Source organism: Fringilla coelebs (genome assembly GCF_963513975.1).
Source record: "Fringilla coelebs genome assembly, chromosome: 1".
In the NCBI taxonomy this organism is placed as follows: Eukaryota; Metazoa; Chordata; class Aves; order Passeriformes; family Fringillidae; genus Fringilla; species Fringilla coelebs.
Genome location: NC_140028.1, coordinates 71,971,756 through 71,995,524, shown reverse-complemented (window position 1 = coordinate 71,995,524; position 23,769 = coordinate 71,971,756). Strand labels below are relative to the sequence as shown.

At 39.4% G+C, this 23,769-nt stretch overlaps 1 protein-coding gene across 1 annotated transcript in view; it reads right to left on the bottom strand.

Moving 5' to 3' along the window:
• Positions 1-23,769, bottom strand: part of ADCY2 (adenylate cyclase 2) — a gene marked incomplete at its 5' end in the record, with an annotated part of 204,281 nt that overhangs the window by 118,087 nt on the left and 62,425 nt on the right. Inside the window, one exon of the mRNA XM_084212764.1 lies at positions 22,986-23,147. Within this exon, the coding sequence (XP_084068890.1) occupies positions 22,986-23,147 (162 nt within the window). The remainder of the gene's footprint in view (positions 1-22,985; positions 23,148-23,769) is intronic.

Here is a 23,769-nt window from a genome sequence, read left to right as displayed (position 1 = left end):
CTTTCATCCCATCCTGCATTGGGAAGTTTTAGACTCCCAGGTAATAGGAAACTGTCATTTAGTGTCTGAATTCATCCTAAAAAGAGAAGGTAATTAATGAAAATGAAGTGCAGTCTATGTTAGCAAAAGTTTATCACAGAAAGGGAGTTTTACTAGCTCTGAAACTGGAGAAGCATGCTGGACCACTGTCTTACATACAACAACACCACGCCCAAAATCAGAAATTATCTATAAGGATAATTGCCCTCACTTGTTAAGAAAAACTGGTGGGTTTTTTTCCAAAAGCTATCTGTCATTTCTACATCAAAAACTCTCTTTTGATTTGTTTTCTCTCCATGTTTGCATATCACAGAATCCAGATCATCTTTTCTAAATCAGCATGCCTGGAGACGGCCTCAGATGCAAAAAATTCAGCACACTATTTTTCTCATTAGTTTGTTAGAGACCTCAGCAGAGATCCAGTTGACAGTCCAATTCAAGGACACGATGGGATGCAGCCACAAGAGCTGAGAGAGCCTGCTGGTATCATTACAAGGCCACTCGAGTGCCTTTGAAAGCTCATGGGGACCAGCATAAGGTCTTGAGTTCTGCAAGAAAGCAAACATCACTCTTGTCTTCAAGGAGGGCAACATCACCTCGATCCCTGGGAAGGTGATAGTGCAAACCCTCCTAGAAACCATTTCCAGCCCCAAAAAGGACAAGAAGGTAACTGGGATTAGCCAGCACAGAGTTACAAAGGAGAAATCACGCCTGGACAACCTTTATGTGATGAAATGACTGGCTTTGTGGCTGGGGGGGAAGAAGTTGATGTGACAGGGTTTTGAGTGCACTCATAAACTCTAGCAGCCCTCCCCAGCCTCACCTGGAGTTTCTAGAGACATCCCCAGCCCAGGAGCTCTACACAAGCACAGCCTGGAGCCTTTAGCCCCTGCCTGTGCTGTGCAGGAGGAACGCTGCCCTCCAGTAAGCTGTGCCTGACCACAGACACCCTCGAGCTGTGCACTGACTTGAGCTCAGCCCTGCCTTGGGAATGTGCCCATAAACTGCTGGATGTGATCCTGACCTAGGCATGGGCTTTTTGGCTTGACCTTGTACCTGTCTCCTTGCCACGATTTTGTCTTTTTGGCTTGACCTTGTACCTGTCTCCTTGCCATGTTCAGCCAAGGTCTTGTCTCTTGGCTGAACGTGGTTATGGTCTCTGGGCTTGCCTTGCTCGTGCTGTGGGGCCAAGATCAGAGCAGTCACCCTGGCCCTATTGCTCTATCCCTAATTTGCTTCCTTGCAAAGAGCTCTGAACAGAAATGCCATTCAATTCAGTCAATTTTCACTAAAATAATATCATTCACCCATGAACTTCAGTTCACTGCCTTCAATATTTTCAAGCAATTTCACTGGATTCAGGTATTGAAAACGTAATAAGAGCTTTATAAACAAGCAATGTCAGGGAAGATTGAATTCATGAGATATATTTCTATTTGCTACACATTAAAATAGCACACTAAAGCAGGAAGAGGACATAATGTCAATGCTATCTAGCCTCTTTCCATGGTGGAGATCCATCAATAGGAACATTCTGGTCCATTAACACATCAAGTTTCATCCATGTTTCATCAAAGTATCTTTTATTTACAGAATAAATGTGCATTGAAGCATTTATAGTTTTTAAAAACATAATTTCCAGGCACTGTAATTACACACCAGGAATGTTTCACATGGATTAATGCTGAAGAGTTGCATCTATATAATCATTTCTAGAACTCACCAACATCTCCAAACTTGGGCTTCAGTCATTGCTTTTATATATGCTTTTATGAATAACAAGTTACATCTGTGCATCATCTTGCAGAATAAATTATTTGACTATACTAAAATATAATTGTAACTATCAGCTTTAGCATATATATGCAAAAGAGTTTTCATTGTATACCCATATATTGGTGAAAATCCAAAAGTTCATGAACTATCACGTGAAGTACTAATAAGTTCATCTTTTAAACTGCACAGATGATATAATATTGAGAACTTGAGCAAAGTGAAGTTTTGACTAATATCAGTGCTAGCTCTTAGGAAAGGTGATTTTTTATACTTTCAGACTTATTTCCCAGAGAAGGCAAAATTACAAAATATGTTGAACTTTTTTTTTTTATGTGACATAAAATGACTGACACAGTCATCAAATCTTTCACTAATTTCCATATAACTTAGGGTACAATGGAGATAATAATTTTTACATATAAAAATATATTCAGACTTCAAAATGCTACATTTAGTTTGGGAAAGCAAATGACCCATTTAATATTAGAAAAGATAAAATTCTAAAACTACCAAAAACACCTATCTAATATATCTATACCTAGCTATTTCTAAATATTTTTTAATGATCAAACAGTTAACACTGCTGTCAAAAAACCCTACAATACTAAGAAGCAACTCACATAAAAAGTGTTAATTGATGAATAATGGTTGCTTCATCTTAATCAAAACACACCCTGCTTAAAAGTCATTGTTTTATTAGTTTGGTAAAAGCTTAAACAAAACATCCTTTTAGCAAATAATAAGCTGCACTGCCATACACTAAAAGGCAAACACTACAAATCAGTTACACAGACTGCAACTAATGAGCATGACTGAGAGACACTGGTGTATTACAAATTGTACTACACTCCTTTCAAGGTGGATCTGTGTGGCAGACAGCTCACCATAAACCTGCAAGACCAAAACCCAAGGCCCCAAAGTTGAAAACCTCAGGGCATAAATTTCTTTGACCAAGGACATGAAACTCAACAACAGTAAAGCAGTGGCCATTTATCACTGCCAGCACACTACAGCATTAAGTGTCCCAGCAGCCCTTCCCAAATTAAATCACATGCTCCAGAATAGATAACTCTCAATCCTATTACCACTTGCCTACCCTTAATTTTGATTGCCAGATGTTCTTTGTGATGTCACAAAAGACACGCTGCGATGCTGTTACCCTCTCTGGGACAGAGCTGAAGCTGCACACCACGGCCATACAATTCTGTTTTGAGGTAAACCACTGAGGTGTACAAAACACTCTTAGAGAAGAATTGCTTCAGGATCATGAGTGTAGTTTACCCTGAATCCCACTTCTACCATACTGGAAAGTATTCAGGCTTGGAACTGCTTGATGTAGCTCATAGCACTGAACCAAAAACATTGCTTTCACAAAGTGCAACATGACCATACCTCAAGTATTACACAAAGTAGTGGTTTATTCCTTTCAAAAGGGGTGGAATAAGATAAAAAATGTGTGGAGAGAAGAGCTTGGAAAAAGGATAGCATTGTCCTTAACATTCTTCCAGCCAGGGTGGTTGGTGACCAGGCTGCCCTTCAGCTGGAGCGAGCTGTCCCAACAATGAACAGGGAAGGTGTCTCACCCAGCTGCCTACAGGTTCTGCTACCTGCAGCACCTTCAACCAAAGCACTACAGATGCAGCCTCACATGCACAGGTGGGTGCAGCAGCAGTCAGGATATAACAATGTGCCAGCCTAATGAAAATGCACACAGCCAATGGATCAACCAATTTCCACTGACGTGCAGCTGCAAAAGTAGTAATCTGATGCAGTGGTTCTGCATCATGTGTGCTAGGAATGTAACTAACTCAAATGCTACAAAGCAAAATGCTTTTCCTCTGGGATTTCCTGTATTTAAAGCCCAAAAGCATCTTTTATAGATTAGTGGAAAGTGTTAAAAAAAATATTACAAATAAAATATACTACAATAATACTACAAAGTTACCTTGTTTTTTAATACCTGAAAGCTCATCATCTTCTAAGTGTTTATATACAGAACTTTTGGTTTTCAGGCAAAACCTGCTTAATGGATGTAGAACTGTGGCAGAAAACCCACTTGAAGTACACATAGACATCATGCAGTTACTTCTCTCATGCAGATCGCTTCAACTTTGTGTCACCTTCCCATCCCCCAAAAAATAATTATTAGACTCTGGAAAGTAAGTCTGGAATAAAATTCTGTTTGTTTGCAAACAGTATCAAAGTTGTACTGCTGCTAAATGAAACATCTTGATGTTTTGCTTTCTTCACAGATAATCCAGGCAACCAATAGGTAAAAACAAAGGATGTTAAGCAGGTTTTACAGGGAGCTATTAGACTAGCTGGGTTCCAGGAGCAGCTTTAGCAGATTATAGGCATGGAAATGACACTGTCTATTTTTTATGATTGGCTCACACATACTAAATATATCAGATGAGAAGCAGCCAAAACCTATCCAGATTTTTAAAGTCAATACTCAGACTTAAGTGAAAAGACAGTAAGTGCTTCCATGCTTTAAAATACTGCAGGTTTTACTAGGACTTTTGACATTTCTTGCTTGTTGAACAATTTATGTGTTCAATAAATGATTAAATGAATGGCACTTAAAATAAGGGTTTTTTTAAACAATTACCACAATGGTCAAAATATATTCAGAAAGTTAGCAGGAATTAAACTAGTAAGACACAAAAAGAGAATTAGAACAGTTCATTAATATATTTAATGACTATGCACTAAAAGCAAATTAAAATTTACTCTAAAAGCATCTCAAGAAAGATCTAGCTGGATTTAGCAAACATTTATTCAGCAGTCTATTTCATAAATTCTTTAGAGGCTTGCCTGCTATTATATATTGCAGGCAATATTAATCTGATATTTAAATGATTCTCTACCAGTCTTTCAACACTAATTTAGTATTTAATACAGAACTCATCACAAACAACATGCTTAGAGTCAGTTTGAAAATGCTCAAGGGATAAATCTAAACAACCACCAGTAGTCAACTCCAACAAAATTAATAATAATAATAATAAACCACCTCACAAGCCACAAAATTATAATTTCATATGCTAAAAAACCATATAAAATTAAACAACCTATAGAACCGTAGTTGGAAATACACTGAAAATTTCTATTATGGTTGAAGGACAAAATTAATGTCCTACCCCAACTAGAGACTAGTGTCAAACGGATAATTAAGAACTGAGTAACTGAGTTACTGCCAAGTAACAGAAGATAGTGAAACAAAAAAATAGTTAGAATTACTGATAAATTATCTTGTAGTAGAAGGAAATGTATAAAATTTTAAAATACAGAAATTATTATATTCAATCTATTAACTTCTTTATTAGTCATACTTGGGAGAAATATTCAAATCAAATCAACTGCCTTAAAGACTCAAATTAAAATACAGTGTTGACCAAGGTGGTTATAAAAAGATTGTCATGAACTATTCTAAGAAAATCCCTCACAGTTCTAGACCAGGCTGCAAGGTGAATTCTGGATGTTAAACATTTCCCAAAATTAATACTTTATGGCACATAAATAATTTTTATGCTCCCCACATTCGGCATTTTCTGCTCATTTTAATAGCTTGATATTTGAAATATCAAAAATATTATATCCCACCCTCCATTAAACAACCTCTCTTCTTCACAGTCCTTGTTTTTCAAAGAAAATTAGTGACACATCCATGACAGGAAAAGTAGAACACATTTAGCAGATTGCAGAGCTGCCAACCATCTTGCTCTGGAGCATGAGATGGGATGCAGTGGTGCCCGCTGGCTGGCACTCCCTGCCCTGGGGAAGGGAGTAGGAGAAGGTGGTGCCCCACAAGGACACTGCCCTTGCCTCTGCTGCCTTGGATGCATTCCCCTCTCCTCTGTGAGCCCCAGGCAGCCTGTCCCTGATGCCATGCCAGAGTGGGTCCCCAGGCAAGGAAGAAAGTTACAGGATGCACAAAAGAGCATGCAATAATGGAGCTGCAGGGAAAAGAAAAAAAAAAATAAAAAATAAAAAAAAAGAACAACACAAAAGGGAGAGCGGAGAGTAGGTGGAAAATGACTAAGTTTAATGTGCTGCATTTTGGATGAGACATACATGTTACTGCTGTTAAAAAGAAATAAACAAATTAAATACTCCAGATTCGCCTCCCATCTAGCATGTTTATGGTAGTTACAGGAACTTCTATCATATCATGGGAAATGTTTCCATAACTGAGGAAATTTAAATCACATTTGAATAAAGATGTTTTGGAAACAAGTTAACTGCATGTCTTTTCCTTGCCTGTGCTGTGCTCAGTTGCTAGCTTTCTGAGGAACCACTGCAGCAGGGGACCATGAAAATAGCGTGTGACGTTAGCTGAGACATGGTGATTTGGTCTTTAATTAAGGTCAGCGTGACCTCGGTCATGGCAAACGTCTCCCAGCCTTAATGATGACGGGAAAGTCCATTCACAAGTTGGAATCGAATTTCCTCCATGTGAGGACACAAATCAATCTGGGTTTTAAAGAGCAGGTAGGGCAGCGTCAGAGTGGGTACAGAGAGGCTCTTCAGAAGCTCTGCGATAGACGAGCAGAAACAGATTTTGCTTTTCCTCTTTCTGTGCCGCTTTCAAGGGTTGTCAAAGGCAATCACCATCAACACTAACTGCACGGAGGGAGCCAAAAGCCTTGATGAGAATTGTCAGGTGAGGAACACAATATTGATCTCAGAAACACTGCGGCACCAGATGATCCTGGCAGCTCTCTCTGGCTCTGTAATCTACACATTAGTCTGTACTTCTACTTGAACAGCACGCTTTAGACCCTAAGGTGCTTTCTGGCCCTGGACAAGTAAAGGTTATAATGATTTCCAGGCTCATGCTGAAGATACAACACACTTCATGTTTCAGGGGCAAAGCCATTAAATTGCCCGCAGTGCAGGTGGAGACAAAAACAAAATTACGATAAGGAAACCCATTAGGATATATTGATTTTTTAAAAACTTTAAGAAAGCAAGATGATTTTTAAAGTACCATATGAAAGATCCTAAAATACATAATGATATTCATCAGATCTGTTCAGAATAGACAAGAATATGGCCAAATGCAAGATGTTATTTTCCACTCCAGATATGAGCTTTTCCTTTGCATTTATTGTCCTCATGCTACAAATGTAACATAGGATGTTTGAGGTCAAACTGTATGACCCCACACATTAAAATCAGCATTTAACCAATAAAGAAATGGAATTAATGGAGCCATGCAGCATAAAGATGACACTTCAAAGGACTTCAAATAAATCAACAGGACTTCAAGAGACGAAGCCAGAGAGACACAGGTCAGCTCTTCTGAATCCTGAAGCAATGTAACATGGCACTTTGCCACTGATGAAATGTTATTACTGCTCTACCGTTGTAAAAAATAGAATTTTAAAGTAGCTATGTAATTGAATATAGCTTTGGATTTATTTTCTTTTTTCATCCAGTTCAACAAACTTCATAGAAGTACAGGAGAATTAGCTTTCTCTAAAATGCCTTTGAATTTCTCTACAACACTATAGGGAAAGGGGAAAACAAAACCACCCCAAACAGCATTAATCATATTTGCTGTTCTATTTCCAAGAACTTGCTTATATAAGTGTAACAGTGTAGGAGACTTAACAACTTTTAAAAATAAATTATTAGTTTTCCATGTACACAGTGGTTTAGCACTATCCCTTACCACAGCTTTCTCCTCCTCCCTTAAACACTGGAAATGGCAGCAAAAGAAAACTGAACCTCGACAGTCTCAATCAATCTAGGAGGTATGCACACGACTTTCTTGTCCAAGCCTGCTCTGCCCCTCTCAGAGGCAGCACTGTGTTCACATGCTCTGGGATTCAAGCTATGAGTAGTCCAATTGCTGGACTTGAACTTGATGAAGAGACAGAATTTGTGGAAAGGAGGCTTCTGTACTTGGGTTCAGGCTTATAAAGATGTCCTGTGATATTGAGATGTGTTTAATTCCAGCTGGATTCATTGAAATAAAATGGAAGGTACTTGGACACAAACCTAATCAAAAAAGCTCACTAACCACAGCTGAAACGCAGCAGTATAGTCCAGAGACTTTGATTTGCTATTAAAAAAAAACCGCGTAGAAGAGGAGAAAAATTATATATTTATCTATATTATGTACATTATATATATATATAATTTTGCATATTATATATACACTCATACAGGCACTAGTATTGTCAAGACATCATATAATGCAAAGCATTTTATCACTGCTAAAAAGCTGAATACCACAGAACATACCGTGAACTTTCCCTGAAAAAATACTGGAATTAACTCATTTCTAAAATAGGAACAGATCTGCAATCCTGAGTTCAAGAAAATATGTATGAGTTTGAAGTCCATACCCACTGTAGTTCTACTTTGATCTACGTCTTGGACGCTTGTTAAGGGAAGATTTTAATATCTGGAACATAACACTCCTTTGAGACAGTGCTTATTGCTCTTTTGTGATCTGACTTTGTCAGGATGAGGCACAACATCCATAATGCATTCTGAAAATTTTCTTAGCAGCAGCTACACAATTATCACTGCCTTCTTTTGGCATCCAGTTAATGAGACAGTAACTGCATTATCATTCAGATACACTGCAATTTTAATTTTTTTTTAAATTCGTTTCTATTTATATGTCCTTTTGGTGAATACATGTTTTTTAAAGAGGAATAGAGTTACTTAGGAAAAAAAGAAATATCGATTTTTTTCCTCCTGGTCTAGGAAGGATTCTTTGCTTCTAAGTACAGATTTTAATTTCCCACATCCCTAGTAATACGGGTATAGAAGTATAATTTTGTTTTTCATATTCAGCTTCACAACTCTTAAATTGGAATTGTTAAAAAAAATAATGATAATAATCCAATAAGCAACAGCCCTGCAGAAACAAACCTAGCTGCTCAGGTCTTAGCATAATACAGTATAATCAGAACCACTATTTTCTCCTTTAGAATTATTTTTAGTACAAGCAGACCTCAACATTTTAGCTTCTGACATGAAAAGAGAACATATTTATTTCTCTTACTTCACCCTAATTAATGCATAACAGTTCTTCTGAACCTCCTTCACAAGCTACAGAATCATGTTCATTTTGTTAAGCAAAATGTTCCGAGTTTTCTCCTCAAGATTGCAGGGGTCAGGTCACAGATTTTTCATTTCCTTCACCAGTAACATCTCAGCTAATTTGTGCTTGCCTTGAGCATCAGGCTAGTCATTTTTTTCCTCTTTATTCAGGGTCATCAGAATTTACAATGACCTACTTCCTTACTAAACAAGCATGTTATGAAGTATTAATGGATTTTCTGTCTCAGAGACTGTGCTTTCATACTGTGTAAGAGAAAACTTTCAGATCAGAGAAAAGCAATAAGGAAGATCAAAGGTATGGAATGGCTTCTAAACAAGGAAAGATAAATAATTTTCAATACCGCAGCCTGGGAAATAAATTATAGAGGAGGTGTGACAGAGGTTTCTAAGATCATAAATTATCTGGAAAGGGTGAACTGAGCTCTTCAACTCTTCAGTCTTTTCCAGTGTAAGAGTATGGGGGATGCAAACAGATGACAGGTTTGAAAAAAGCAAAAGCTGGTTCTTCTTACAACACAGGTGAACTGATGAACTCTCTGTTGCAGGAAGCTGATAAGCAGGATGAACTATACTGAAGGATTAAAAAAAAAAACACATAAATTAAAATGTTTTAAAGGCCCAGCTAGGTCAGAAAAAGAAGCAAAAAACAGGTTTGTGAGAAAGAATAAGAAAAAAAAAGCAAAAACGGATTTTAAACCAAGGTGTGAGGGAAGTAGAAAGACACAAATTTTGAGAGAAAGCTTCCAGCAATTTACAAGGAAAAATTTGAATTTGGAAAGCTAAAATAAAATTACAGACTTCACAGATCACTGATGGTTACAGATGGAAAGGACCACAAAAGGTTATCTGGCCCAAAGTCTCTGTTTAAGCACGGTCATCCGAGAGCACAGCGCAGGACTGTGTCCAGATGCTTCTTGAATATCTCCAGACTTCTGATTTTGCTAGTTTATGGTCAATGCCAACCAAAGGGTGCCACTTTCAAAGCTGTCAGCATGATGGCAAACAGTTCTAGTGTACAGGATGGGAAGACCTCTTTGAGGGAAGTGCAAAAGAAGCCAATTTAACTGCACACATCACAACTGCAAAAAAGCATTGCAGACACAGAGGAGAATCACCTTGAAGCACTTAAGTCCAACTCTTGCCCTACCTCTCGGCTCCTCAGTTCTCTGAGATACACCCATTATGCTTCATATCAAATCATCCAAACTGAGCCTAGCATGAATGAGAAACTCAGCACCACCACCATGCTTGAGCTGTTTAACCAACTAAATAACAGCTAATACAAATTTCTAATAAAAACATAGGGAACTGTGTCAGGTATTTCAGGGATGGAAAGAGCATTCGTTACTGTAAATCCCTTTTCAGAAGCAATATTCAGTCTTTCTCAAAAATTTATAACAACCTTTCTGGCTTGACTCTAACACTCTGAGCACACCTCTGTTCTCTATCCTTCTGTTTCTTTCAGTGACATTGAAGAGGGAAAAAATGTGCTCTGCTACCTGAATGCTGTCTCTCTAGGGACAGCACTGCCTGCTTAGGCAGTTTGCATCAGAAATCTTTCCCTACTCTCTGTACCCTCAGAGCATCTGCCTGTAGCAATACTTCACTGCCAGGTACCAGTTCAGTAATTATGGAGCAGCATTTCCACACTTATTCTTCTTTAACTCTGATACTACTGTGATTGCCTGGAACCCTGATGCTGATCAGCAAATGTATAGGGAAAAACCAGCTACCTCATCATGCAGTAATATACGTGCCCATGACTCCCAGAAGGAGATATGAAAGTTTAATGTTTTCTCATGATGACCATGGCTTATGGATTCAGGGCTTTCCACATCCCACGTGTGAATATGAAGGCAAGGGATGCCCAGAGTAGAAACTGTCCCGGTGTTATTTACTGTGAAGATATTCAAGTCAAATCTTCATCAAGTTCACCAAGAAAACCACTTCCTAGGCAAAAGTCACAATGCTGTTTATGAACATATGGAATTCCATTTGAAAATATGTGGCTCTGGTTTATGTTGGAGGTTTCTGACTCTGGTAGTCTGACAGAGGCAAAGCCGCTGCAGCACCACATCCCCACATCCATCCAGTCACAGCTACATGCAGTGCATTTATACACATTTATAGACATTTATACACGTACCAACAGCCAGCCACACAGATCAATGCAGACCGAAAAACACAAGATCAATGCGGTACTTGAGGAAACACAAGCTCCACCAACATCCTGGTCCTGCTCCCCTCTCTGGCTGACCAGGATGAAAGCAATTTAGCACAGAATACATACACAGGTACATTATATATCCCTCCAGGAACCGGCCACAGATCTGTCCAACAGCCAGCCTCTGGATCCTCGTCCATCTGCACAAACAAATCCATCTCTGGTCTGGCTTGGACTCCCTGCTTCCTCCAGCAGTCAAGCCACGTGGCCTCTCACCTCTCCAGCATCCAAGCCAGGCTCATGGGCTCATCTCCCACTCACCACTAGCGTGGCCTGAGCCGTGATCACACGTGCTGATACACACTCACAAAATACACGTGCAGCTGCCCCAGGATTGAGCCCCTCTAGCCCACAGTCCCCGGAGTACCAGAGAGTACTTAGACCTCTCCATTCTCTCCAGCTGCTCCACTGCTACACCTGGAAGGGACCGTGTGACACAAGGCTTCCATTCTGTGCTCTCCCCACACACACAGGCACAGGCACACAGAATGGAGGTTGAGAAGAAGACAGGACAAACAGTGTGAGTATTCAGGACAGGGCATGGCCAGATAATGGTACCAACCACAGCCTCTTAACACATGGTCATCTGCTTTTATTGCCTTGTTCATCTATTCTCCCATATCTGCTCCTCCTCCAAACCACAATGATCCCTCCTTTTCCACACTTTGGTTCCTCTCCTAAACATCACATCCTAAGTCAGCTGAGTGTCCAGTTTGCTCTGATTAGGTTATTGGGGTGCCTCTGTCCCTGTTTCCCTGCTCCTTCATATTTTTGAAGATTAGCTTTTAATTAACATTGATGTAACAGCTGATCTAATCGAAGTGTCAGTGGAGTTTAGAAAGCACAGACAATGGATGCCAGCCAAAGGCTGAGACAAGGAAAATATCCAAAATATTCAGTGTGTAGAGACACATTTTTTCCAGACAGGACCAGCTGGTTGCAGCTGTAATGATTATCCCAGTAGTAGTATGAGAAGGATTGGAGTCACTGCTGAGGCTGCTCCAGCAGGACTAAAATGGCTCTTCAGCACACTTTCTGCTGCCTGTGGTCTCCTCCTCTCAGAGGCAGAAATTTGTCACTCAAGACACATCAGTATCAGTGTCTCATTCAAGACCTGCACCAGGCAATTCAAATGCAGAGCTGGGTTTAACACTGACTCTACTGAGGAAAAGAGGGCTGCAAAGTGGGATCTTTATTTGTACTCTGTTCTAACATTGAACTCTAAGGTTCTAACCTTAAAGGTTACTAACAAAGCCCAGGACTGATGGCACGGGTAGGTCCAGGGAGGATACAGAACGTGTTTTAAAAGGTTACTGCTTGATCCCCCACTGCCCCAGGCAGGCCAGCTCTGCCTGTGTGCAGCCCCAGGATTTGACTCAAGAATATTTTTAGCAAATGCAGCTCAACAGAAATAATACAGTTCAGAGAAAATAACTAGATAATGATTTCAGGACTGTGTGTGCACCATGTGAAAGAGATTCTGAAGTGACCCGGTCAATACCAATAAGAGTAGAATGGGAATCATCTCTGCATTCAGGGATCATTGGTGCAGCATCAATAAACTGAACTGAGGTGTGAAAGTTCCAAATACCCAAGGAAAACATTTACTGTCTAAATGACTGGAGAGCAGAAAAAAAATGTATCATCGTTGATGACTGAACAGCAAATAAAGCAAAATCTTAGAGCAAATAACAGAGAACATTATTAAAGGTGCCTCATTACCCACCTTTCAACTTTTCAGTATTCTACTTCTCCTATTTATCAGCATTCATGCTTTTGTCACCATTTTTACACAGATAATTTAATGTTTCTTCTCTGTTCCCTCCTTTTTGCAGTACTTTCTTTTTTATTGTGGCCATTTCTCCACTTTCAAGACTTTTGAATTGTTATCCTCTGCTAATTTTATTTAAAAAGAAGGGGAAAGAGTGAAGGAGGAAGGCAAGATAAACCCAAAGGATCTTAACCAACCTGACTATATTTGATGTTATGAAATAAATTAAACATGATGAACGAGTGGATCTAAATAATCTAAATAAAGAACTGGGGTTGGAATGCCACCACTTCCTGCCCTGCTGGACCCTGAGGACACCGTCACTACAGCCCAGCCTCTCCAGGTGTCCCACAGGGAGAGCACCATCTCCTCTCTCTGCTCCTGCCCGCTGGCCTGTGTGAGCTGGCTGGAGCAGGCAGACCAGCTGGGAGCATTGCTCCTTGGCACTATGTCACTATTTGTCCTGTTCTTTCCAGAGGCCAAATTTTAATGACTCCCTCCACAGACCAAGCAGGGTGCGTGTCTGTACATGGAGGTCAGCAGCAGTCAGTGTTCAGAGAGCATCAGCAAAACCCCAGCTGACTTCCCTCTGAAGCTCAAACACTATCTCATCACCTACATCCTGGAGGAAACAGGGTAATTGCACACCTCACATTTGCATTCAGAGTGTGAAGCTCTCTCACACAAGATGTTGCAAACCTCCTCAAATAATCCCAACAGTTTTACTAAAGGTACATATGTGAGTAAATGCTCATCAGGACACAGTCTTTTCCTGTCTGAAAACAACTTGAGCAGGATCTCATGTCTACATGTCCAGGGGCAAAGTGTAGCAAATAACACTAGTAAATAGGACAGACAAACCTGCTGTGGTTAACCTGAAGTAATATTACTGGGACAGAGAGGCTAGCAAACTAGGACCATAAAAAGTGAGAGAGTATTCAAGACAAAGAAGATTGTTTAAGTGGCCTTTTAAATGAACAATTTTCTTCACAGCAAAGCTTGATTTATCTCTTTGGAGCAAAACTCAGTTTTGGCATCTAAAACACAAAAGTGTGCCTGTGTTGAAGAACTTGGAATCTCATGCTTCAGAATCTGACTTACTCGTTTGCATTCATCAATGTTGCAATAATTTTCCCCAGTTTAAAACTGACCTAATGAACCTTCAAGTCCTTCTTTTCATGCTCTTCTGCAGCAGCACATAGTGGAAACAACTAAAGGGAACAAGAGGCACTGGGATCTTGAGTAGCTAATATTTTGTATGCATTGAGAGCAAAACACCTGCTGGAATCCTTTAGGGTGATTTTGCTCCTGTAGCATGTTTGTTTCCTGCCCTGCTGAGTCTTCCATCAATGATGGCCAATCAGCCTTAGCTCTGGACACTCACAAGCATTTGAATCTTCTGCAGATGTATGCTATTTCAGCATTGGTAAGTCTTAATTATTTGTTAAAAGACTAAAGGACTCAGGATTCACAGTGCTATTGTATATCCAAAGACATGGAAGCTGGCCTGAGGTTCAGAGGCAGACAGATCTCTGCACAGCTTTGTCTTTTCAGAGTAGCCTAAGTGCTTTCACACAGCCTGTACTCCCAAAGCCTGTGGACCTGAGCCAACCAGGGACAGAGACATCTTGCTTACTTCAGACCTGTGCTCTTGTGGCTTCTGAGCTGACAGACTGCCACACATCTGGGAGAAAATATATCCTCAAAGGAACAAAGAAAATAAAACTGCAAATAGATTCATGAACATAACTTTATGTCTGATAAACTACAGCCTTTGCTGTTTGCACACTGCTGCAATCAAAGCTGTAACTCATACTGCCCCACTCAGAAACAGGTAAGAGCTAGCACAGTCCAGGCAGGTGACCTTTGCAGCAAATATGCAGCATACAGTTTTTATATACCCATAACCAGTTCTAAACTGATGGCAGATAAACATAATTTATTACACATAGCTAGAGAGAGAGACAGGAGAGACATGATTGCTTCTCAGGCCCACAAATAACAATTAAATAATTATGCCACTCACTAGTATGTAGGAACACATATACCTTGAGAGGGAAAAGAATATGCAGTGGGATTTCCAAAGATGCAACCCCTGTGAACAATTAGGAATTGAAGGATTCACAGAATCATGGATTCATCAGGGCTTGAAGAGACTTACATGACCATCCACTGCCACTGTCCACCCAGCACTACCACTGTAGCCCCTAATCCACTAAACAATATCACCCAGCACCAGATCCAGGTTTCCTTCAAGGTTTGCAGATGATGTTCCTTTAGTTGTGTCTCTGCTGATAAACCAGAGTGGAAGGCAGTTCTGAGTTCCATGATCATTGCTTCTGTATGGCTGTTACCTTGCTCACCAGCACCATTTTGATCTGGGCAAAGCAGGGCTTTCCCAGAGCCTTGGCATGTCTTAGAGGACAGAATATGTCAGGAGTGTTTTGGAAGAAGTTGACACCTGACCACCGTGTTTGGGGAAGGGAAAAGGGGTGGGAGTTTAGGCAGGTAAACAAAAGCTGTGCTAACAGCTTCAGGGCCAAAGAACAGCTCCCTTTTTGCCAGTAGCATAGCTGTAGCTGCTAAGAAAAAAAACACAAAAACGTGGCAGAAGTTTACATCCTTTGCTCCTGGCTTCCACATGCTTATCTGGGAGCATTAACTGATTCCATCACAGGACCTCCTGTAAATCAAAGATGACTCCAACACTGGCGAGGGAGAGAGAATGATGCATCTGACTCCATCATCAGAAGGCTAATGAATTACTTTATTATACTACACTATGTACATTTCATCTAAACTGAATCTGCCATGCCCTCACTCTTGCTCACAACTGCACAGAGCTGTGCTCATCCCTGATCCTCTCATGACTGTCCCATGACAGTCCCACACACACACACTCACTGGCCCTGGCAGGCCAAGGGAACAAAACATCCACTTTGGGTAAATAATCTCCATATTGCATTCTGCTTTAGCACAACACAGGCACAGCAAGCCAGATAAGAACTGTGTTTTCCTTCTTCTCTGCTTGTCTCACAGCTTCTCTCTGTTCAGGGGGCATGTGAACACCACAAGATGGGCACTCGGAGGACACAGGCAGTTCTGCAGCCAGCATTTTACTGAAACACACGGCAGAAGTGTGCTGAGGGAAACAGGGGCTATCCACAGACTTGCATGAGCACGCACAGGAGTGCAAATTTTGGAAGATTATTGGAAGAGGAATGACTTCTACTTGACCAGCAGCTTAGCACTGGTGGATGGCAGGGGCTTAGATGACAAATAGGAAGATCACATCCTACTGCAGGCACCTACAAAGAGATGGGGTCTTGAACCACTGCAAGGTGGATTCTGACTCCCACAGTCTTCTCTACACAGCAGCAGGTGTTTGTGCTCCTGATCCATATTTTATGCTAGACTAGAAGTGGCTGACAGGATGGGGAAATGTATTCACATATTGATAGTGAAAGGTATTTTTCTTCTACAGAATTCTTCCAAATTATATGTGGAGCTATACAGTATTTCTTTGAGTACATGAAATGACAAAGCATCATGCCTAGAGTGAGTATCATTCACAGAATTTAATGTTCCAGCTGCAATAAGAAAAGAACTAATTCACAATAAATTTAACAAAAAATACCAATCTGTAAAAGTACTATGTAACTGAAAAGGATGGCCAACATCTGTGAAAATGGAAGGAAATCAGCAAAACTAACTCAGATGAAGTAACTAAGATTCTTTACCAAGAAAAATTATCTGGATGGACAGTATTACAAAATTCTGAATTCATGGCTTTAACCTTTTACTGGTCAGTTATTTACATTAAAGTCATCTCTAGAAGGATGGAATACAGCTGCCTTGCAAAAAGTAAGCTGTATAGATGACAGCTGAGTTGCTGCTTCAGCCTAGAAGCACTGAAATTTCCTAACACCTGCTTTAATTTTTTTACAGTTTTGGAAGTATAGTAGCCTCAAGGTTGAGCATTCTGGCATAGACATTTTATAACTTCAAGGACAGACTGAAAGACTGGGAGCTTGTTCAACAAATTAATTTATATTTTGGAAAATTAAAAATTGCTACAAGAAATTGCCATTTTTAGAACAGGAAAAGCTAAAGTAGTATGAAAGTGATAAACAAATATTTGCTGCCGATATAAATATTAACTTGAACGAAGTTAACACAGATGTCAATCTCATTCTCTCAGTAAAGCTTAAGAATCAATGCTAACTGGAGTTATTTGAGAACTCATGCAGATATTTCCACTATTTAAAAAAAAAGGAGGCATTTATCACTTATCTTCTGTACTTTGATGGTTTCCTATATATCTCACCAAGACTATTTTCTATGCATTTCTTAGACTGCTTTGGGCTGCAGGTAAATGGTGCTTTTGAAAACCCACATGGCCACCTGTGCACATGATTTCATTTCACAATACAAGTCTAGGACTTTGCTGAATCTTCCATCACACTAAGTATTACAGGTCTTCCCTTTACAGACTCAGGGACTTTTTGGAAGACATTCATATTCTCCGTGTTTATGTTTAAATACTCTGAAATGCAATTCACATTCTCCTACATATCTATACTCTTGTAGGCAAGTGGCCTCTTCGTAAGCACATCCAAACTGTACAGATTGTCTTAAAGAATGAGTGAAACACAAAGTACATCTGCTGATTGTGAAAATTAGTTAAAAACCCACAGCAGATGGCACTTCAGTATCTGCCTAGATGAAGTATAAAATCAAGAATAAAAAAAAGGTGCAATAATAAAAAATACGCCTGCTGCATTGTGCAATGCAGGACAGAGCCTTCCAGGCTCCCAGCTGCTGCACAGTGTGCTGAGCCAGACTGCTGCTAGGGTGGGGAGAGCAGAGGGGAAAAGGCACAAGGCTCAGGACAGTGGCAGCTGCTGCTACAGGGAATACAAGGAATAGAGCCTCCCTCCTTCCACGGCAGTCACTGCCCCCCACACCTGCAGCAGGAACAACAGCGATTCACCTCGTGAAACTGAGCAGCAGAAAGCAGGAGTTGTTAAAGCTGCTTTACCTTCACGAATAACCCTTCCCCATCTCCTTCAAAATAAAGGTATTCAAGGAAAAAGGATAAATTCAGCCCCCAGTAAGAGCATTTTGACATTCAGACTGAATGAAGTTCCTATGTGCTTTAAAGTTACACTGTGCAGCTTTACAGCCTCAGGGGCTGTACAGCACTGGATGTACTTAAAGACATGGGCTTTTTTCCCAGACTTTTTTAATAAACATGATTTTTTCTTGCACTGTGTGATAACAGCATAAACCAATTTCTACTCTATTTCTGAGCCCTAGAGCTGTACATTTTCTTCTTTTATAAGCCAATGAATACTGGTGCTTTTTATTTTTATTTTTCTGCTGTGCCACTCTATTACAGAAAACAGTTTTTGTAAATATCATCACTTCTTAAATTTACTAAGTTAACAAATGAGTTTAAATCAGTGTTCTAAACAAAAGGTATATGCCTTTTGCATGATATGTTGCATGTTAAGATGAAAACCAAAGTTGTCCATCTTTGAAAATTGCGCTACACTTCTGATGATGAGCTTTTGATATAATTTGTTTCATGATGTGTAGTGATGAAAACGTTAAATTTTTTTTTTTTAATAAAACTAATTCCCTTTTTCAGTTCACTGTTGTTTGGTTTATTTATTTTTTTTTTCCTGAATAGGTCATAGCCATTGATTTTTAATTTTGTAAGAGCAGACCTCAGCTTATCTGATGACAAATGCACAACGTCTTGTGGATGAAGCCCTGGAATTTCCCAATACAAACATTCCTGAAAATAAATTTCTCATTTAGCTTTTGTTTTTCTCCCAACTCAACAGAATATTATCTTAAGGCTATGAGATCACACAAAAAAAGACTTTCATAAAAGTTGTTACAAATTATTTCCTTTTGGTGTATGCATTCCTGAACATAGTCCAAAGCCAATATGAAGTTGTATGTATGCACACATGCATTCTGCCTAGCTATAATTGTGTGCCTTTAAAAGTGACCCCTTTTACAGAGCTGCAAGAAGCCACCAAAAAAATCCTCTAAGGTAAAAAACACTACTTTAGAAAAAAAAATGTAAAAAGGGAGTTTGCAGTGATTTAGCCAAGGTTTGGAAAACACTAAGACACAGCTCATGAAAAATGATTGTAAGAGCACCAATATTGCTTGTTGAGAAAGTAAAACTAAAGGACTAAAATAAAAAATCAGACTCCTCACATAAATCATAGGGGAAAAGAAAAATGGAAGCTTAGAGGATGTTTAATCATTTTGGTTACCTCTTTTTTTAACATATTAAGAACAAAAGTACACCTAATGATAGTATCAAGCCTATTTTAGAGATCAGACTGGTTAACTAGGTGATAATAGAACAGGAAAAACACAAGTATTTGATTAGAATCTGTTCTGGTTTGGGGAAAAACAGGTTATGTGTTTATAGGAAGAGATGGCAGTTAAATACTTTCCATTCCAGGAATAACTGAAAGGGATGTTAAAGTTGTGAAAGTCGTCTGAGCCGAATGCCTGTAGATCAGAATTAGAGTCCTGTTCTCTTGAGCAGTCCTGGAGCACATAGAACAACATCCTCTGGTGAGCCAAATGCTGTAGATCAGAATTAGAGTCCTGTTCTCTTGGAGCAGTTCTGGAGCACATAGAACAACATCCTCTGCTTGGCAGTAGGATTCTCACCTGGAAAGACGGGGCAGAGTCCCAGATTCCAAACCGTGCGCCTTGTAAAGGTTAGGATTAAAATTTTCAACAGAAAAAAAAATAAAAAAACCAAACCATACATACACAGTCTTTTTTTTTCATTAACTGAAGCTGGAACACAGGAGTCTTTTTCCCCCCTTCCCGTCAGAGATCCCGCAGCCGTGCGCTGAATTCCCCGGAGGAGCGCGCGGGGAGGTTGAGCCGGGTGTCTCACTGTGGGGGCTGTGTCTGCTGCGCTGCTGGGCACGGCAGCACACTGACCCCTTTGTACCCTGGCCCCTATTAGACCTGCTCCCTATTAGCATTTGGCACGCTGCAGCTGCTCCTGGCACGCTCCTCCGAAGGCAAATGCCCACGCTGCAAGAAATATGTTGATGAAGCACAAGTGAGGACTCAAAGAAAAACTGTGAAAGTGATGGAAGGCTTAGCTAGTGCAAAAGCAGGCAACTCGTTTATTTTACTGACAAAAAGGTTATGAGGCAAATTCATGATAGTCTACGAGCACTCTCATGGAAGAAACAGAAATTGGATCCTGTTGGGTCTGTCAGCATACCGGCCAGAAAAATGAGCTCCAGAAGCTGCACGACAAGGCCAGACAAATGCCTAATAAGAAAGATGAACAGAATTTGAACACTGGCGCTCAAAAGCCATGGAAAAAATATGAAGGCTTGTGGAAGCGCGTCTCCATCATTCCCGATTTTTAAACCAAGGTGTGTTCCCTCTCCCCGAGAGACATGTAGGTCAAACAGAGACTACTTCATGTAACCAGCAGAGTCTGTTGAAGAATCCTTCTTTATCTCAGCAGGAGTCTTCATCTCAGTGTCTGGAATTGCAACAGACCCTGGATCAAGAGCATCCTAAGCTTTGCAGCTTTAAGGAAGCCGCTTTTTGATGCAAAATCTTGCAGAGGATAACAAAAGAATGACAAAACCAGTCAGATAGGCTCTGCCAAATTTCAAAATGAGGGGATGCTTAGGGACATCGATTTTTCTCTCTCATACACTGAAGGTATGATTAACTTTTAAAATGCTACGGGATGCCAATCAGTCACTGAGAAATGCTGAGAAACTGAAGAAGGTCCAGCAAAGGCCCATCAAATGCATTATAAGGCAGGAGAACCTGACTTAAGAAGAAAAACTGAAAGAATGGTTGTTCAGCCAAGAGAAAGCCCAGAGAAGATACAATGGAAGTCTCAAAACATAGGAAGCAATTATAAGGGAGATGCAGGTATTCTCCACTGAAGGATGCTTGCTACATATACAAGACATATATGCTATAATATCCTATATGAACTTAAGGCACATCACTGACACATGTTATTTCTCTTTTTAGTGCCATCCGTCTCTCTAGCCTAAGCCTTTATTTGTGCTCTCGATTTTCAAAAGCAAAGAGCACAAAACAGACACTTTTGCTTGCACTCCAAAGTATAAACAATAATAATCCTAAAATGTACAGAGGGCAAATGAAATGGAATGAGGGAGCATCACTGAGTTCTTCCCACAAATTCTCAAGAATGCAGCGCACTCAGTACCTCCAATAACTGCCAAGTTACTCATAACACTTAGCATATTTTACAAAGGCAGAATAGAAAACTAGGAACAACGCAGCAACTAAACATTCTTAACAAATTTACAAACAGTGGAAAGACTGCCACTCTTTCTGAATGAAACAGGAAGTTAAAGAAGAGATGAAAGACAACACTTTTGCCTCACAGACCATGATTCATTTGTTTTGATTCTGTAGAAGTGATGTGTCTAAAAATACAACATCTTCTGAAAGTATTCTTTTAGATATACCAAATGTTAATGGTCTAAAGAGGCAAGAAAAACAATTATTTTTTGCAAACAGCAACTTTAACCCAAAACAATTTTAGAGGAGTGGTAAACATTAATACTGCTTTAGCAGTGTATTGATGCCCAGAATAAAAGCCATGGGTTAACAAAAAGCTGAAGAGTAATATTCTCCCTAATTTTTTCCACTAAAAATATCTATAACCGTATTACTGAATTATTTAAATACTATATTATCTGCAAATGACCACAGTTCTTGCTTAACATACAGCACAACTTCACAACTTTCATAAAAAGACACTCAACTGATCCAAATCAGGAAGAGAAAAGCAAAACTACCTTGCTCATAATTTAAAATTTCTACAGAGAATTACATCTCAGAACACATCTTGTTTACCAGACTTCAATTTCAGTATTCCATAGAACACATTCCTGCAGCCATAACTGGAAATAAAATATGTTGTCCTGAACAACAAGTTACAAGGCAGGACATTTGTAAAATCACTTTGAGGCATAGCGCCTCTCAAAGTAAGCCTTAAGTATATCAAAAAGTAAGTCAAAACTATTATTTGCTTTGTTCTTAATGCTACTCATAATAAATAGTATCATGTCTGTCTTTCTTGCTCTATTAGTCTGTTTAAAAAAATGTGTTTACTTTAAAGATTCAGTATCATTTTGATGCAACAGTTAAAATAAATCTGTTTCCTTAACATGGCATAACTATACTAAAAAACCAAACCCATGTCTTTGTTTTTCAGAATGAAATCTTTTGTTTTCCTTAAAAAATACAGGTTTCTATCAATGTCAGCTGGGATTGTCACAGCACTACTACTAAAACGATAATAATTCACCATTTAAAAGATCTGTAAAAGAGTAAGGAAAAACAACTCCTAATATTTGGATTTTTACAAATTATTAATCTGCAGTATGTCATGTGGTAGATTTCAGAGTTGAGTTACAATCCAAGACAACTGCAAACACAGATGGGTTCCCAAAATGTCCTAGAGTCTGTAGCCAGCCAGACCCATTCAATCATTGGGGCCAATCAGGATGAGGCAGTAAAATTCCGATAAATGGCTGAGAATTGCAGAAGGAGGACAAGGCCTAGAGCAGACTTGTAGAGGGCAATGTCTTCACAGCAGAACTTTAACCCAGCTGACTTGAGTGTATTCAAAGGAACAACATCAAAGATAACATTCTGCTACTTGGAAAAAATCCTTGGTCTTGGAAGCAAGGCCTTAATGACCTGAGGAGATGAACAATGTTCTTTACAAACCAGAGGGTAGGGCACCTACCACAGTACAACTGCATCACATATTTTTTCAAGCAGTTTAAGTTTCCACATTGGTAAGTGCTACATAGCTGTAGATTCCACCACTTTCATGTCTAATTCCAGAAGACATAACATTACTGTCAATACCCTCATTATCAGAAAGTGAATTATCCGGGAATTAGCGATTCAGAAATCAAGACAGAAGTAAGTTTGTACTCCCAAGCACCCACTAAGGCACTCCTGTCTCATTTACCAGGCAACTCAAGGCACAGGCAATCATTAACTGCACAGAGCACCTACCTGCCAAACCAAGTGCTCCTTTACAACAGCTGTACCGGACAGACAGACGCTCAGCACAATCGTGTGCGACGCGGAGGTCACGACGCTGGCAACGATAGCATCCCTCATGTTGAAGGGCAGCATGGTGTACACCACGAAAATGATGAACAAGAAAAATGATACCTGCGCAAGACACAAAGACAAGAGAAAGAAACATGTCAAATTCACTTTGGAATAAAATTTTTTAAAATAGCATTTAATTTTGAACTGACTTCAGCATAAAGTTACCAGTTTTTCATAGGAAAGTCATCGCTAAACACTGAAGAAATGGATTTAGGAAGAATTAATTTTTAAGAGTGTTGGAAAATTTACATTCTATCAGACACTTAAGAAGTATAGTTTCAAGATAGCAAATCATGGTTTCAGACCTACAGAATATTCCAAACTTTTCAAATTTTACTTCCAATTTATACTTTCAAATTTTTATTAACACTCTATTTACAAGTAAAGAGTTATCCCAGGACTGGTCAATTCTGATTGTGACCTGCATTACAAAACAATCTGTCAATACAGCCTTAATTTCAATACAGAGAGATTTTGTGCATCTTGATGAACTAAAAATTCACAATATAATATAAATGACATTATGAAAAAAAAAAAAAAGCTCAAGTTGAGCCAAGAAATTTGATTTAACAAGATGGTATTTCATGAGTATATACATGACCTATGTCAAATTCCATAAAATCACTACATTTTAAGGTCATACATTTATTTAGTCATGAAAAACAGCTTCAGTAAATCACAG